Below are 18,691 nucleotides of genomic sequence, written 5' to 3' on the forward strand. Positions count from 1 at the left end.
ACTTGGAGACAGATTTGTCTTTGGTTTACAGCTTTGCCTGATTGAAGGTGGCAAGTATGAAGGATACGTAACAGCAAGAGAGAAAATTTAAATGCACAGCTGTCACTCTGGCTTGTGGTTTTAGCAAATTGTTATGTCCCATCCTCATTACCAGTTTGTTTGGGGCTGTCACAAGAATATGATCATGCTATGTCTGGAACAGAAAAATTAAATATTTCAAGATTCAAAGACTCTTTGTTTTGAACCTTAAGCTTTTTTTTGGAGACATGTCCTAAGATGTTTTCTTTCTGTTACCTGTGAAATGTCATTAAGTTGTGAATTTTGTAAAACAATTGCGCTCTGTGGAGATGGGTAAATGTCAGTACTTCCAACACCGCTTCCCTTTGTTTTTGGCTTTTAATAAAATGAGCTTCATAATAGACGTAAAGGCTTTAAAATTTTCCAAACACACCCTGACTGTTATTCTAAGCACTGACCGGTTGTTGCAGATTCTTTTTTGTTTGTCTAACCTTCTCTCTTAGGGCAATAGTGAATAAAGGATAGATAACAATTATTTTAACAGCAATTAATTTTGGGGAAAAGATTCATTTCCTACATCTTTCATGTGAAAGAAAGAAAGGGTTCACCTTTTCATAGCCTTTGAAAAAACAAGCGTTTTTCTTTATGTCTATTGGATGATACATAGGTTATGTCTATTGGATGACTTATATAGTTCTATAAAGCAAGAAAATACTTTGCTTTAATGTGGTGTGCTTATTGCAATTGTGATAGTATTTATCACTTGTTTTTTTTTTAATTTATTTTGGCTTTGTTTGTTTTTCTATCTCTGTGTTTGTGCTTATAGGAAGTGTTGTCATAAGAGCATGTTTGGCTGCCAAATCTTTTATTCACTGGCCAAGTCTTATCACATGTTCTGGGATTTTTTTGTACTTTGAGGATCACATCAGGGAAGTCCCGTGGTCTCCTTGGGGAAACATGTCAGTCACATGTGGTTATGGACACAGGAAACAGGCAAACTGATACTTTTTTCTCCATGATTTAGGACTGTTGGATGTTACAGATCATCCAGCATATAGCATCTGTATTTGATTTTACACACCTTTCAATACGTGTGTGTGACTCATGAATAAGGCAACACCTGTGTGTTTCTTTTTACCATAAATAGTTATGATCTCTGCGTGTATGTGTGCATGTGGGGGTGGGGGTGGTGGCGGTTCTGTGGAACCTCCACAGAAAAGAGACCTGCTGGGGCCTAGGACACATGAATTTGTGGTGTAACATGATCTGTAAGTTACCAAGACTGGTTCATATCAGGGTCAAATCGTGCTTTTGTCTGATGGGCTGGCATCGGATGTATAATGGACCACTAAAATGAACAAAGGTTTTCTTAAACCCTTTTGTTCCAGGGGTCAGCTGAGAGGTTTTTCTAACCAGGAAGTTCAGGGATGCAGAATGGAGAAGAACACCCAGTGACTTGTATGTGCCCTCTCATTTAGCCCTATAATGATATAGCGGCATGCAAGCATTCAACCTAAAGCGCTCATGCCAACATTAAACACTTAAAACGTGCCTTCACTGATTGTTGGTTAGCTCTTGATTGCTTTAAATAGATTGAGAAAGCACATACAAATTCGGATATGTAAGGCCTCTTGAGTCTGATTCTTTGTGCACTCCCGCGGAAATGCGTTTTACATATAGAGGAGACAAAATGGCTGGCAAACAGAAGTGCAGTCTCTATTTCAGTCTCTATTCAGGGGAAGCCTTCAATGGAAATTTCAAAGAGAAATATATTGATGAAAGCGAAAAAGTGTGAAAAGTCAAAACAAAACAAACTCTCCCTTCATGTGCTTGTGACTGGATGCGTCTCATGTAGGGGAAATTTCAGGTTGATTTATTTAGGAAAGAGGAGACATCCTATGGGTTAGCTAAAGTTTTAAAACTCATAATGGGTCACACATTGTCTGCATGTTTACAGCGGGAAGCACAGGCTTTATATGCTTTTCATCTCCTGCAACCCTTGGGCTGTACCCACAGCATTTTACGCACACTTGAGTAGACAGGCTTGTTTTATCTCTTGATTCCTGGTGTGGTAAGTCTTATTTTTCAGCTTTTCCCAGATGGTGTTTAAGCCTCCCTGTGATGAAATAGGTTTTCTGTCTGTGAATAAGTTCCAATTCGAGCAAGAGATCCTGTTATGTGGAAGTTCTTTGGTATGGTTAGAGTTGACAGTGTTTTTATTTTTATCGCAGGGGCCTTTCTCCACGCATTCCACTCAGTCACTCTTGCAAATGCAAAATTTATGGCAGTCTCAAAATCTTGAAGTGACTTTTGAATTTGTCTCACCCAGGCAGTGCATATTCTTAGATATTGTTCAAACTAAGCATTCTCACTCTTGTGCTGTGCAACAGTGTGACCAAACCTCTGCAAAAAAAAAGAAGAAAAAACTAGTGGCATCACAAGTGAGCGAGCCTTGGGCATGCTGCTCTGCCTCCCATCAGCTGACTTGCACCACGCATAGATGTTTTTTCAGGCCAATTTCAAATTGTCCTCTCATCTACATATTGTCGCCTTCTCAAAATAATCTCTTAAGTGATTTTTTTTCAAGTTTTTCAGTCAACATAAACCTGAGACATATGTTGAATAAGGAATTGATTTAGGCCAACAAAAAAAATTACACAATTATTTGAACAGGTGAAAATATGGTGGCATATTATTGACTGAAACATTACATATTTTGCTAATTTGGACTCATGAGTATAACTGATTTGAGGCTGACTTTTTCAGGTTTTTGCTAGTGCAATATATGTGCATATTTGTGGTATTTGGTCTCACAAAAACTTAAAGAGTAGCACTGTAGTCTTATGTGAGGCTCGCTCATAAATTTCAGCTTTGAAATTTATGAATAGATCTTTGCACATGTATCCAAGTTATTTAACTTAAAATGGAAAATGTGACAAAAGTGAAAAGGCCTCAACTGTCCTGTCATCTGGATAACAAAGTTAAATTTCAAAATTTTGGTCATCCAAAACAACCCCCACCCTACTGGTATTCTCAGGGTACCTCACACATTTTTGCTTCACTTGTCTACGGGATCCCTCTGGGGTTTCTCATCCAGCAGTCAGCCCACCCTCGGGGTCTCTGATGTATAAACCTCTTACAGTCTCACAGCAAGCCATTCGTTCCTCCCCTGACACCGTACATCACAAAGGGAGAACGCAGTTCTTAATTGTGTCATTAAACCAAGACAGTTCTTAATCGTGTCTCAAAACCAAGCCAATGTTGATAAAAAACTGAGAAATAAGTCAGGTTGTTAAAAGTTATTACATCCAACATTTTAGTTGGACTTACTAAGAAAAAGTGGACTGAGGTAATAAAACTTGAGAATACATTTTCTTCCCAGTGGAGGCTTGAGCTCATCCTACCCTTGTAGTAATATCCTAGTAGTCCCGTGGAGCTCGGCCCAGCCCGGCACTCCTTACACCGGCACTCGGACTGCGGGAGCCACAGACTTTCACAGCTGGTAGACATCATGGCTCAGAGGAGGGAGGTGCATCGGTTCAGCTGTTGTCAGACAGCTGCCTCTCTGGAGGTGTCAAGTAAAGGCTACTGGCTCTGCCTTTAGCCCAAAATTTTATTTACTGCTTACGATATATGTTTTCCATTACATGATATGGCCACAACAGAGAGGAAACCTCAGATTTCCACATCGTAAAAAACAAATACTACTGCACATTGTCCTCATGGAGTCCTTCTTTGTTTTTTCCAGTTTCCTTCCTCTGCATAGATCAGTTATCCCGTTGGCCTAACCTCTGAGATGTTTATATAGCAGACGCCTGGCATGTACAACTTAATTTCCCTTTCCTCTTCAGCAAATGTTAATAATAACCACCGTTTTTCAGGCGTAATAATTCCTTGGGCTTATAGTTAAGAACTTCAAAAATCCACTTCCCTGTCTGTCCAAGGGACTCGGCTGATGGCCTTTCCAGCAATTCCATGCAGGAAAGAACAGAGAGACAGAACATCTGTGACAACAGAGTCCCTGGCATACATTGAAGTGGTTCTTGAGAAAAGCTCACCACAGGAATATTTGCTGCTCCAAGAGCAGAGCTATCTGGGTCTCCCTGGGTGTGTGACACCAGAGCTGCCAAGACTAATTGAAGTTTGCTGACCGTTAAGTTAATTTGCTGCTCCAGAGACCAATCAGATTACCGCACTGGCTTCCAAAGGGCCTCTAACCTCATTTTATCCTACATGTCTCCATCATCTCAAAGGTCTCACGTGCTTGTTTTGGTACCTGAATGCAAGGGTTTGTTTAGGCACATGGGGTTTATGCACATGCGCATAAAAAAGGTGTGTAAACACACCTTTTTTCTAATCCTTCGATATCCGCCTCCCCCCCCCCCCCCATTTACTTTCAAAAATGTCTCTTAACGCTGCAGGTTTTTATCAATGTTCCAAACTCCTGGGATAAATTAACTGGCTTAATTCCCTTCTTTATTAAACTTTTCCCAAACACCTGGCTGTTAAGTTATTCAAATGTACCACACCATTTGTAAACAACTTTCATCTTGGCCAGGACTAAGTCCAGGCCTGTTCCCTGTTGCACAACAGGAGCCTTCCTGTTTGCCCGCCTGAATGCAGAGGTTGACGATGGCGCGCTGAGGTTAAACCTCTGTCCTCCCCACCCCACCCGTACACACCATCTCTGTTTTTACAGAAGCGTCTCCGTAACGATAGCAGAGCCATGTATTGTTTGCAGCTCCCCAGACTGCCGCAGAGGCCCCCTCAATGAGCTCTGAGGAATGCCAGCCTTCTCAATCATTCTCATGCTGCACTCTCCCACGACTAATCCCCACCCCTTCTCATTTACACATGCTCATACCCTCATCTCTTGTCTGTCTCCTCTCTTTCACTCCCCCTGTGGTCTCCCCACCTCTTGGCTTGTGTTTTTCTCACAATTGTAGTGCTCTCGTCTCTCCCCTTGGTTTACGGATCGTAATCATACTTTATTTGGTTGACCTGGAGTTTACTGATATGCAAGTGTTGTTCTAGCTGCGTAATGGGATTAGAGGCTTTGGACAGAGATCGAAGACACTGCTGTTGAAGTTGGATACAGGCCCTCATGTGATAATAACAACTATCCCTGTAAACTCACCTCTGACATTGAGCACAATATGCCAGTGCTGCATGGGGGGGGGGGGGCACATACTAGACCTTGGCCCTCCTCGACTGGGACGATGATGCGAAAACAACAAGACAAAGCCAGGTATAAATATGTTTTCCTAGTTTCTAGTTTCCTAGTATTCAGCTTTATTCCTCTGTAGATTATGCTGTTTACTACTGAAGATATTAGATATCATTTAATGTTTGTGTGGATAAGCCAGAAGAAAATACAACAATTTCATATTTTAGGAGACAGTGGTGTGTTTTTGGACAAGTAAATGAAGCTTCCAGTAAGGCAGTTTGGCCCCAAGGGTATAGAATTTCCTGTGTATCGAGTCAAACTAATTAAGTTATGAATAAAACAATTATAATTTAGATGCGCCCCATACTTCCACCCGGAGCGCAGTGTGTGAACATGAGTCTTTTCCTGTTTGTGTAACATATAGGGAAACTCTTTCCAAACCTCCAAAGGACCTCCTCGGACAGGAAGTAGTGGTCACTACTCTCTCAGGGTCAGTTCTCATAAACTACATCCCCCACCCTCTAAGCATATTCAAGGCATTCAATGAGCCTAAAGATTGTCGAAGCAAGAAGCTTGGTTTGTTTTGGATAATAAAAGGGGAATTTGATTATTGTGATTTTATGTGTGAGGTCTACTGTGTTCAATCACAAGAAGAGCCTTGATGTTTCATGTGTGAAGTGTTGCTGCTTTGACAGACTAGCGCTAAACAGTCAGCTGTGTGTCAAGTGCCGAGGTGGGAATTACTTTGTTGCCTTTGTATCACCCCCTTCCGCTTGACAGGACCAAAGCGAGAAAACATACACTGTTTCAAAAAGTACAAACAGTGACTTCCCACTATCTCGATTGTCACCTATTAAACCCCCCCTTCATCCCTGTATAACCATACAGTCCCATTAGCTTCAAACGCTGGTGGTTTGGGGAGAATTTTGTCTGAAGTTGGGTTCTTTTTTGTTTTCTTTCACACGTGCCTGTCTGTGCGTATGTTGTGTGTTAGCCAGTAAACTTTCTTGGTGGTAATAAGTGGGGGCCTCCCAGTGTCCCTGACAGCAGTGGCGACGTTGGGACTGTCCTGGTGCTGTGCCAGGTGGCTTGGACCCAGTTGTTTATAGATGCAGTCTTGCTGATGAGGGACCGTTTAGTGGCTGTTTACATTCAAACCAGTGAAGTGGTGTGACTCACACTATAGGCCAATGTGACTCACACTATGAGCCTTGAGAGAGAGAAAGAGAGAGAGAGAGAGCGAGAGAGAGGGGGAGAGAGAGAGAGAAAGAGAGAATGCCATGCACGAGCTACAACCAAAGGAAGTTTGCTGTTGGCCTCTGGACCTCAAGGGAATTGTTTCAGCATTGTTCCAGAGAGATGTGGTGGTGGTTGTGGGGGGGGGGGGGATTACTCCCTCCTCTTTTTGCGTCCTCTTCCTGCCATTACAACCCAAGTAACTGAATCATACTGCTCTTGGAAAAGGGAAGCCTTTGAACCCGAGCTCTGACTCGACACTGGTCTGTGTTTGTTTGGATTTACAAGTACAGAAGGTGATTGATCTCATTTAACACCACACTGAATGTTGATTTGAGAAGATGGAGTGAGGTGAGTCTCTTTTTAGAGCCTTTAAAGGTCTTACATTTGTTTGACGAGAGTGGTTTGAGGAGCTAGATTGAAAGTTGTGCGCTGCGTTCTGCGTCACATGTATCCCGCCATGTCCAAGGGAGTGTGCACAATAACAGCTATGTTAGACACAGAACTTGGTTGAAAAGTTTGTATTATAAATCATATGGTATTTGAAAATATCTTGTCAATAAACAGTTGTGAAGGGACAATAGAAAAAAGGGCATCTGAGCAGCGCGGCATAACCAGATTGATGGCAGATTGCTTTAATTTGGTGGGATTAGAAGTGGGCCATTGGGTTTCGAGTTAGCCCGGCCACTCAACCAAAGAGAGAAGAATTAACCTTTAGACCCAAGAGGAGATCTCAGCAGTGAGCTTCTGCACTCCTGACTTTTCTTAGACCAACTGCCTTTCATGTTCCCCAGTGGTTCACTCTGAGAAATGATTCATCAAACAGTAAACTTTTATGATATGTAACTATCATAAAATCAGCATTAATCGCCTTCCAAAAATAATTTACAACATAAGCTGGACATGCTAGGTGGAGATCTAGATGGCTTTTTGTGAGATTTGTGTTTTTTGGAGAGTTGATTTGAGCACAGAACCGGGTTGAAAAGAAAACCATGACAGCCATGTTGAATTAAGACTATGGAGGAATTGCAGTGCTAAAATTTCTGAAGTGGGCAACATGTAGTCAAAGATTCTGGGCTATTTAATTTAGGATATTGAGATCATATTGAACACAGTTACTCATGGCTATTGTTTTTTTTTTATTATAAGTCTCCTTCAAATCAAGCGTTTCAAAAATTGTTTTTGTCGTCAACCAAAGGTCTCTTTATGGAAAGCCAAAATTAATTTGAATGGTTTTACAAACATTGATCCAAATATTGAGCATCAAATTATTTATACAATTTGATTAAATGTCTAGTTTTAGCTTGATCATCTAAGCTCGCAGTCCGGTTTACCTCTGGGTTTTGGTTACTTTTATATCATGTTCGTCTGATCAGCATTGTATCTTATTCCTCTCCATTTATTTCTCTCAGGGATCCTTCTCAAAGATGGCATCCTGCACCCGGTTCTAAAGCGGCCATGCTGGTGAAGGTGAACAGCATGAGTCGGAGCCAGCCAAGCCCAGCTTCCCAGCAACAGCATATTCACCACAGTGCTCCCAACAAAGCCAACACCTTCACTCTGCACCCCTCAAGCAACAAGGTCCAAGGTGGACACCAGGGCACCACCCCAGGATACAAAACTGCCCCTTCTGGCAAAATGGCAGCTGACCCACGGCAGGCCCATCACTTAAGAAAGGCCAGTAATGGCAGCTTCTGTTTGGTGACATCAGAAGGCAGTCATCCAAGTCCACTTCTTCACAGGTCACAGACCAGCACCCCACGCCCTGCCTCACCCCAATATGCTAGTAGTGCCCCAATATATGATGAGCCAGTTTCAGACAGTCCTATATATGATGAACCCCCAATAGACATGGAAGTGGAGGGGGCACATCTGCACAATGGACAAGCTATGTCTCGCCTTACTCCAACCCATAGCCTCCAGAAGGCCAGACACACCCCACATCCCGGTTCATCTCTTCCAGTATCCAGACACAAGAAGAATCCCTCTGCCTCCGACTATAGCCCAGCTGGTTTAGAGTGTATTAAGCACATGATCAATGTGGACCCCAAACAGGTGCTTCTCTCTGGCTCCCCTGTACCGACACGTTCTCCCTCCCCCAACTCCAGGCAGGACCCAATCTCGATCCAGGCCCTGCCTCATCCCCAGCCCCAGGCACACTCTTTGCCCCAGACAAGAGGCCAGTTGAGGGACAGAGACACGGGAACCCCAGGCCCAAGTACACTGGACAAGAAGCAAAGCTGGCGGGTACTGGAGGCCACTGTGCAACGTGCCATGGAAGCTCGACACAGTAGGCAGAGCAGCCAGGCTTCGCAGGACTTTCCCTCTTCAACTCCGCAGGCCACGGCAAACTATCAAGATTCTGGGTACTCCACTGGCCCCTCTCCAAGTTTGAGAAGAAAGAGCAGGAGAAGGGTGGGCGCTGGTGGTGGTGCAGGAGGCCGGCCGGGGTCAGTAGGCAGCAGTGGGGAGCTGTGCGCCCTCAGTGAGAGGCTGATGGCTGAGATGAGGGAAGTCGTGAGTCGCTCCAACACAATGAGGGAAGTGAGAGTCGGACTGGACCCAGAGATAGGGGAGAGAGGGGTTGCATCTCGGACACGCTCCCCCGCAGATCTTCTCAGGTGGTATGGGGGGGGAGGGGGGTCGTCCACTGGAAGGTGCTCATCAAGAGAGGATCTCTCTGGGGCATCTCGCTCACTGGGTAAAACCGGTAACCCTGTGCTGACACCTCTGGACATACCAGGGAGACAGAAAAGGACATATGAAAAGGTGGACACTCTGGAGATGATTATCAATAGTCAGGCCAGTCTGTCTTCACCTGAGACCCCAGGACCATCCTCACAGGTAAGCTTCTTGCTTACATAATAGTGATTTATGTAATGAATAAATTGAGATACAAGAAAAAAAACATGGCCTATCCAGTACGATTCATTTCTCCCCTACGCCATCTTTTTCTTATTGTTATTGTTCTGTTATTGTGTGTTACCTACCAAGTTTGCCTGGATTAGTGATAGCTGTACATTCAAACCGAGAGGTCTGGTGAAACAATATTATTACTAATATTGCTGCCTTTCTGCAACTATCTTATTCTAATTCCTCTCACGTTCCATTTCACTATGCCTTAATATGCCTGGAACTAAGTTGATAAGCAGGCAGGGCAGTGCTGACAAAAATGGCTTGAGTCCCAGTATTACCTATCATGCTCCATCTGTCCCACACTGCAGGTACTGTGTAGTCATAAGCCAGCTCTGTGTTTGGGCCATGCCAGGCCAGTGAGATTCAGGACATGGCCTCCCTCTGTCAGGAAGGAGGGCCACTGTGGCCCATATGGTCGGGGCTTGGCAACGAGATAGGGAGGAGAAGGAAGACTGAGGCTGGTACCAAAGATTATTGATACCACTAAAGGTCTTGCGTGTTAGACATCAGCAAAGGACCGCAGCGTGGGCCTCCTAATACTGTTCTGGAATGTTTTTCAGACCTGCTAGTCTCACCCACACTTACAGATTAAGGCTTGCTTTATATAAGATTTACATGCTCCATATTTGAACCTTCTGTTGCTACAGGAAGACCTTTTGATCTAGATTGTTCAAAGGATACACTTAAACTTCGACCATTTCCACAAAAACCAAGAATAATTAATGTTTTTATAAGCTGAGAGTGTTTTCCGCAGGTTTTTTTTTCTTCTTTTTGGCTATATTTATAACAATGGAATGTACCAAAAGACAGCTTTTTACGGCATTGGTCCCTTTTCTGCAGCAAGACACCCTCTTGATCATCTGGAGTTCAGATTAGCACTGTATGACTTAATAGGCTCTCTGCCACAGAACCTCAGATCTGCTTCATTTGATTGAGAAACCGAAAATTAAGAGTCCTCCTTTTCTGGCACTAGGCAGTGCCATATTACATCAGGTCCTCATTGAAACAACATCCTAGTGTGTTTTATGTTCCATTAGCAGAGTCGAGTGTGATCCTTACTCAGGATTCATGTTGTTCCTGGCTGCTTGGAGAACGCATCTGGGTTATAGGCTCTCTCAAAATGAATGAGGTGAGGTGATCCTTGGGGGTCTTAAACACCACCTCAGTGATCACACAGAGGCCCTGCAGAGTGTGTAGTTTTATGCTAAAGAGGAGTCCATTATGGAGGAGGGCAAGATCTAAGATGCACTACCTGGTCACAAGTGGCTATGGGCATTTTATGATTTAGGAGACTCTTATTCTTTGGCCCCAGCAACGCAGAGCAGAATGCAGCAGACTCTTCAGGTTTAAACCTCTGCCGTGCTGTCTTTTCCTCACTTGTCAACCTACAACACCCCTTTCCTCTGTATAACTTCTCCCCAGCCTCATTTCCATTATTTGTTCTTCTGCAGGTGGGTACCCTAGATCTGCAAGCTCAGTTGGAGAGCAGGAAGAAAGGTATGGTCGATGGACGAACTGCTTCTCTCGGGCCACATCGCCCAACTAATCACAACAACCGAGAGGGAAGCGATGAGGCTGGAGGCAGAGCAGGAGAACCCTCCTACCAGTTCCCCTATGCCACCCTACGACAGCCACCACCTCCAGATATGGGCATGGAGGACTGGGCCAGCAAGCACCTCAACATGCACAAGCAAGGCCTGTTCCGACGGCGTGTCTCCATTGCTAACATGCTGTCATGGAACCGTGGATCCATCAAGAAGCCAATGCTTGTCACCAGCAACCGTGCTGTCAGAAAGGAGGCCTGTGAGATGTTCAAACTTGTGCAGGCCTACATGGGGGACAGGCCCTCGCGTCTGGACCGCCGTCACTGTGCGTTGCTCATTGTTACCAAGTGCTGGGACTTGCCAGGTCTGAGGGACGAGCTTTACGTGCAGCTGGTGAGGCAGACCACTGGCAACGCAAGCCCCAGAAGTTTGGCAGCAGGATGGGAGCTAATGGCTGTCAGTCTGGCCTTCTTTGCCCCCTCGCCCAAATTCCGCTGCTATCTGGAGGGCTACATCCAGAGACACACGGAGCCCACCAGCGACAAGAAATGTGAGTCTCAAAGTGAGCAGCAGGGTGGGTCACCTTTCTTTCTTCTGTACCTCCCTGTGTTGTGTGGTCGTCACCTGTGTTTTGTGAGCCAGAAAATTCCCTTTGCCTCTGTCAATGCATTAACTTTCCCCTTCTTCTCCTTTTTGTGAAATGGTCCCAGGGAGGTGATCAGTACCGAAAATGTGACCTATGCTCTGTTTTGTTTTTCATAGTGACTCAGTTCATATTGGAACAGCAGGAACTGAAATACAAGAAGAATTCAAAATCCAGAAAGAAGCGGAAACAGAACATAGAGGAGGAAGAAGGTACATTCCTAGTTGACTATTTTCACAAAGATATAGCTTGTACAAAACTTACTCTCCAGTATTCCCCCCCGATTATCTTTCTGACAGACATGGGGGGGGGGGGGGGGGGGGGGGTGTCCAAAGGATGTTTTTCCACTCGCTTCAAAAGCTGCCTCTGGTTTCTTAGCAGTGCAAACCATCACAAGTCAAACATATTGCTCCCTGTAGAGGGACCACTTAGGTTGGGATGGAAAAACTCAATGTCGTGCAGTTGCTGCACTGAGCATATGCTAATGTACTTTGAGATACAACCAGTGCTTTTCATAGAAAACATGTAGGATGAGAATTTCAGAGGGTTGTATGCACACAATGGGCTCTGCTGTGAATCCTATTAGTGGTCTTGCGCCACATGCGTATCATACAGCTTTTTAAGGGTACGGCCAACTCATGGACATGTGAGAACCCCCCACCAGCTGTTTTGATGAGATCACCAAAAAGGAACACGGTCGTCTTACAGTAGACATCATAGAGCTGGCCTCATGCATTGTGCTTCAGTGACTCAGTGCGCTGCGCTGAAAAATTGCAACTGACTAAGAAGCCATGAAGACACCCAAGTGTTACTCAGTATCACTGAAGGCCTTTATATCGGGACAACAAGATGACAGCCAAAAAACAAGGAGAAAAAAAATCTGAATACTGTTTGCTTGACGGGCGAAGGAGCTAGAACACATACATGTTTGTCTGACCAGAATTGTGAGCAGCTGTGAGCAACTAGAGTGGGAGTCTCATGCGGGAACTGGTGGTCTCCATTGTTGGCTCATCGCCACATCAGACTTGGCCAACATTTTGGGTTATTGGTTAAGATGAAGAGACTCAAGATGTCTCCTCCGCATTCTGTTCCAGCTCAGTGTCGGTAACTTGTCGGTAACCCCAGCGCAGACAGGTGACACATCGCCGTGTGACACCAGAACACTCCAGTTCCTAACAAGACGTGTCCCCTGGGCTTCAGTTGCTTATGTTGTTTTGTTTTTGTGCCATTAGACCAGATTTAAATATAGATCACAGTTAGTGTTCAAGCCTTCTCCCTCAGCAGCAAGGGGTTCGGCGGTTTCATTTGTCTGTGAGTGAAGAGTTTATAGTTTGGAATCCACTGAGGGGAGATGGACTCTTGGCGATCAAGGGCAAAGCTATGATATAATCTCTCTTAATTACATTTAATTACTGTCAGATAAGCAAAGGTGGGGGTACATGTGAGTCACCTATTTGCCATAGGTCCATAGGTGTTTGACAATGTTTGAAAGGTGTTTTTTCAGCCATTTGTTTTGGTCTCTGGTTTGTTGAATCTCAGTCCCTGTGCTCCCCTTAAGAAATCCGGAAATTCTCAATTTATGTTTCAGAAATTTCAAATAAGTGGCACATAAGCCAAAGACAAAAAGCAAAATGTTTTCCACAAAATGATCTATGAAAGAATGAATGTCTAAGAGGGGAATGTTATGGAGCTCATTTTTACTTAAGTTAGTCAATTGCTCTATTGTAAAATTTCATTGGTAGCCATAACCGCCCAAAAACTCTGACCCTAGCACATTTATTCTCAGTCCCATCAGCTAGACTGCAGATGAAAGTGTCCTAGAAAAAGCTTGGAAAATAGTCTGTAAGAGATGGTGAAAATGATGTAAAAAAAAAAAAAGAAAATGTTCCTCTGAGAGCCCAGTGTCTTATGTCAGCAAAGAGACAGCATGTGAACCAGAAACCAAGATGTACGTGCTCTCAGCTCAAGTTTTATATCGGGCTCCACGGTAGCCGCTTAGGACAGGCAGCATCTGTGTTTCTCGTTCTCTCCTGAGGAGCTTGTGTGTGCTGCTGAATCACCTGAATCTTGGATGTGTAGGCCGGATCCTGTCTTTAAAGCTTTTGTTCAACAGCGGTAAATCTTTCCCTCAGCCTGACAGTTAAGCCAGGCCCTCCTCTAATCCCCATATGCTAGAATCACACTGTCAACATGTCTCTCTAATTACCATTGAGTACCTCTTATACACTGTTTGACATCTGCGGGGAAAAAAACAATACTTACTCCAATTGGTGCGGTTTTAATTATTTCTTGTTGTGTGTCTTCCATGATCCCTCTGGGATTTTGATTTAAAATTGTAATACGTGTGGGAAAAGTGTGCATGACATCTCCGGTGCAGGTTGTTTTTTTTAGCGTCTCTCTGTACTTCCTTTATTCCTCAGGCCTGCCTGTCAGCACCTACGCCAAGTTCTGCCACCGGAAACTGCAAAAGGTGGCGATCACCGGTGGCAAAAAGGTAAATTTAAAGAGCTTTACAAGTTACCTTTTAACTCTGTTGCGCTCCATGTAGTAAAAATAGAACACAAGTTGAAAATTTGGCATATTAGTCACACTGGATGTTATCACTTGGGGGGAAGATATAATTATAGGTAAGCCGAGACGGTCACAGGTACAGACATAAACACAGACCAAGTCACAGCTGTTGACAAACCCATGATTAGTTCATAGTAACCTGACATATCCAGGTAGTAAATTTTCCTTTTTTTTCTCCTTTGCCGCCTCCCAGGGGCTACGCAAGCCCACCTTGGAGGAGATCGACCACAGTAGGAGGGCCATCATCACGCCCTCCCTGTTCGGCAGCTCCCTGGAGGAGGTAATGGAGAGGCAGAGTGAGCTTTTCCCAGACAGGAAGCTGCCCTGGGTGCAGGTTCAGCTTTCCCAGTACGTTCTGGCTCTGGGTGGGGCTCAGACAGAGGGCATCTTCAGGTAAGACAGACCCAACTCAGATAATTACATGTCTGGTCTTGAGGGATGGCATTCAGGAAATTTGAAGGGAGGTTCGGTTCTTATGTATTGCAATGTATGTATGTGGATATGCTGTATTGTATGCGCACTGAACATAAACATGCATATGTGTGGTCCCCACCATCCTCGTAGGCTTTCCCTGTTTACATTATACACAGTAGAAAGCAGAACAAACAAAGGGCCTGTTGTGGTACTGAGCCCCCGCACTGTTTAATCTGATACTCCATAATGTGTGTGAACATTTCTGCTCAAGCTTACAAATGGGTGGGAATGTTGCATCTCTGTATTCGAGTTTTGTTCGGGAAATCTGTTTTTCTCTACTTTATATTGACTTGTTTAGAAAACTGCCCTATTCCATCAATCTCACTATGTATAGATGGGGGAGGGGCTTTCCTGGTCTTTGTTATAACGCCACTGTGAACTCTTGCTCCAACGAAATACTGCCATATTACTGTCAGCCACATGCCACATTTGAAGTCAATTGGACAAGCATGAGTAACAGATTTGCCTCAGGGCAATGTAGAATCTGGAGCGATAGAATTAGAGGTCCCTCTTGTGGTGTGTGAAGCTCACTGACTTGCTCTTGTTTTGCTCTCAGAGTGCCCGGAGACATCGATGAGGTGAATGCGCTGAAGCTGCAAGTCGATCAGTGGAGAATTCCGGAAAACCTATCAGACCCTAATGTCCCAGGTAAATACGAACACATCGAACAATAACTAGAGTGTGCTTGTGAAGTTTTGATGTGCTAATGGGAAAAAAAATGACGGTGTCTTTTACAGCCTCACTGATGAAGCTGTGGTACCGGGAGCTGGAGGAACCCCTCATTCCCATGAACTTCTACAAACAGTGTGTGAGTAACTGTGACGACCCGGTGGCGGCCATTGCAGTGGTTCAGTCACTGCCTGAGCTCAACAGGCTGGTGCTCTGCTACTTCATCCACTTCTTGCAGGTAAGAACCATTTCTGCTCCAAGACCAACTTAATCATTTGTCAGTCCTCAAATCACACTAAAAAGTAATTATTTTCCTTTCTAACTTGAATGGTGCTATAAATGATTTACATATTATTATAAGACATCTGAGACAACATAATGCAGCTTCATAAAAAAAATACAAAGATGAACCCCATTAGTTCCCGCTTATTAGAAAAACAATGACCTAAAGCCAATGAGCTGAGGACTATCAGACCTCCTGGTGTCCTGATCTCATTGTAAAAAAGTTTTTCTTTGTCCCCTGAATGGGTTTTTGTCCCTCCTGCATCATTTCACCAATACAGTTTGTATACCTGGATTTATTGACTTCTGTATAACATTAAAGCTTAGGCGTGAATGCAAAGCTTCAGTGAAATTGTTTGATTTGGGGAGGATTTGATTTGTCGGTTTTTAGTTTTGGAATGTTCTCTACAGACCTTTTTTCCATGAGGATTATCTATATTTTTTCATTTGGACTACTTGAAAATTCTGTCTTATATAGAAACAGAAATCGTATTTTATATTTGAGGTAAAGTGAAACAAGAATAGTGCATACGGCTATTGAGACTATGATTTGCATTTTAAACACCAGTGAGCTCCCTACTTACATTTAAAAAACAGGTGCCCGGGACCAATGAGTGCTGTATACTGCAAGGGAGCATGTGTGTAAACATATGAAACAAGTCAAATACATCCTTTTAATCCTGGTGGTCAGTGTTACTCCCAGAATTTTTGTTCTGCTGTCAAAGTAAATGCAACTTTGTGATTTTCGACTTCAACAATTAGCTCCTCACCCTCACCCCCAAAATCATGGGACGGGGATTTCTCACCAATGATTATTGAATAGATGCAGTGATGCAATGAGAAAGCGATTCAGGTGTTTGTAGGTGTAATATTTTTGGGGAAAAAAGATGCACTGTCTATTAGGTATTTCCAATCCTGGGTGACTTACACACTATTTGTTGTGCAGGAGTACACAGTTGCTGCTGGAATAATTCGCAACTGAAGCTGTCACTGTCTCACAAATCACTGCAGGAAAACATCCCAGACGGTCCCAGTGGGATCACATTAAAATTAAATGAAAGCAATGACTGACGTGTGACTGTTTTTTCTCGCTCTCACGAAAGTCAGACTGCACTTCGCCTTAGCTAATTGTTTGTTTCTGTCTCCCTCCAGGTGTTTGCTCAGCCATCCAATGTGGCTATAACCAAGATGGATGTGAACAATTTAGCCATGGTGATGGCCCCCAACTGCCTACGATGTCAATCGGACGATCCTCGGATCATCTTTGAAAACACACGCAAGGAGATGTCCTTCCTGCGAATGCTGATTGTGCACCTGGACACGAGTTTCATTGAAGGGGTGGTGTAAAGATCAATCTCCCCCAGATCAGCTACAGTTACGGATATTTATCAATCTACAATCATGCGTATGCACTGTCTCTGTTCAGATCACACTGGAAACTCATACAACAGCTTTCCTACTGAGAGACAATAGAAATCACCTGAAGCTTGACCGTATTTTTGATACTAAAATACATGGCCACGTCACGTTTGGAGCCAAGAAGCAGCTTGCTGATATTCAGACAGCACCCCTGACGTTTGCTTGAAAGTGATTAATTTTAATGCCAATGCTAACACATTTACAGTTTTTCAAATCCTATGAAAGTAGGTTGGTTGTACTACAACTTCACAGTACACTGGGCCGAATGAAGTGAGTCTTACAGTATTTACCTAGGAAGTATTCACTTGCACAAGAGAACTACAGACAGCAGAGTTGATGCTATGCCTTGATTTTGATTCCCTTGTAATTAATGTTTATGAGTATGTATGTGTGTTTGTATGTGTGTCATTGAGAGATCGTCAGTAACCGGAACATCTTCATCTTAAAAATAGAAAATAAAAACACGTAAAATATGCAAAGAAACAAATCATGTAATGTCTTTTACCAATAAGCTTCTGCTCTTTTAAGTAGCGGTTTAATATTAGGGCTCTCATTTATTTTATCTGACATTTTCTTCTTTTTTTTTTTTTTTTACAAGAAGTAAGAAGCCTCAACTTTTGTGACTATTATCAAGTAAAGAGGCTACATTTCAAAGCACAGACTGGACTGATTGGCTTATGTTCTTTTTAACTAAATTTGGAGTTCCTCTGAGAATCAAATTCAAAGGTGCTTTGATTTTTATAATTTAAAACAGTCATCTGAAGCCAAAAAAGGGTGTTGTAATTACAGTAATAATGAAACTTATTCTATTTTCTGCACAGTCTTTCAGTTGGTGTTCTACTCTCTTTGTGGTCCGTGTGTTATGTGGCTCAGGTATGTTTGAAACGGGTGTTGGATGTGATAACTGCGCAAAGCCTCCCCGACAAAAAAAGCAGAAAAAAATATAAATCAAACATAAATCCTTTGACCAAGAAAGGAGTCCTGTTCAACTGTCAAGCACTATGAGAATGTAGATTAAGCTTATATTGTCCACACTCAGGCTTTGCTGTGTGTAAATAAATACTTTGTGTAAATAAAAGTAACTCTACTTAAAGCCAATTCTAATGATGCAGAATATGGGTGAAAATTAATATTGCTGTAAAAAGCAATAGTGTGTTTTGTAATTACTGTCAGTTTCTCTGTTGTAACTGCTTGCCTTTGGAACACATGACTGATTCATGCCACTCCATTTGTGTATATGTGTGTTTCTGTAACTTGTTAAAGAAATAGAATGACTGTTCATAAATAAAAAGGCTGTTTGATTGTATATTGATGTATTTTATTGGTATTTCTCAATTTTGGGAGCGAAGAAAGGGGAGAAGGGGAGGTTCCAACCATAAGGTTTCTAGCTCAAGACTGACAACTCAGACACAGTTTGACAATCAAACTGTGACAATCAAAAAATTTAAATCCCCTGTACTAGTCCAATGGAAAATGGATGGTGTCATAGAGTTTTAAAAAACTTGATCTTGCACAGTATATTGGCTGTCCAAATGGAACTACATTTTTTCATTTATCAAGAAAAAATAAATCTATTTGAGTTCTCATGAATGAACGTGATTCTCCCTGGGACTCAAATATCAATTTACAATGAATTGATGGTAACAGCACTTCACAAACACCATCCTTTATATGTGATGTGAAAGGCTTTATTTAATACAAAGAGGAAGCGCATTCCCTGGAAGTGAGAGGAGGAGCAGTGACATCATAAAG

At 43.1% G+C, this 18,691-nt stretch overlaps 1 protein-coding gene across 3 annotated transcripts in view; it reads left to right on the forward strand.

Annotated features, from left to right (window-relative positions):
* Positions 1-18,245, forward strand: part of arhgap46a (Rho GTPase activating protein 46a) — a 34,059-nt gene extending 15,814 nt beyond the window's left edge. Inside the window, exons 1-9 of one of the 3 annotated variants that reach the window (XM_086167811.1) lie at positions 6,643-6,772; positions 7,834-9,265; positions 10,789-11,455; positions 11,644-11,736; positions 13,945-14,018; positions 14,289-14,488; positions 15,126-15,217; positions 15,307-15,476; positions 16,673-18,245. In XM_086167811.1, the coding sequence (XP_086023937.1) occupies positions 7,880-9,265; positions 10,789-11,455; positions 11,644-11,736; positions 13,945-14,018; positions 14,289-14,488; positions 15,126-15,217; positions 15,307-15,476; positions 16,673-16,867 (2,877 nt within the window). In that variant the 5' untranslated portion in view covers positions 6,643-6,772; positions 7,834-7,879 and the 3' untranslated portion in view covers positions 16,868-18,245. Of the gene's footprint in view, positions 1-6,642; positions 6,773-7,833; positions 9,266-10,788; positions 11,456-11,643; positions 11,737-13,944; positions 14,019-14,288; positions 14,489-15,125; positions 15,218-15,306; positions 15,477-16,672 lie in introns of those variants that run through there. The other 2 variants (XM_086167809.1, XM_086167810.1) reach the window with 2 other exon arrangements.
* The last annotated feature ends 446 nt before the right edge of the window (positions 18,246-18,691 follow it).

Source organism: Fistularia commersonii, chromosome 21 (genome assembly GCF_037954325.1).
Source record: "Fistularia commersonii isolate RoL2024-O1a breed Wild chromosome 21, RoL_Fcom_v1.0, whole genome shotgun sequence".
NCBI lineage: Eukaryota > Metazoa > Chordata > Actinopteri > Syngnathiformes > Fistulariidae > Fistularia > Fistularia commersonii.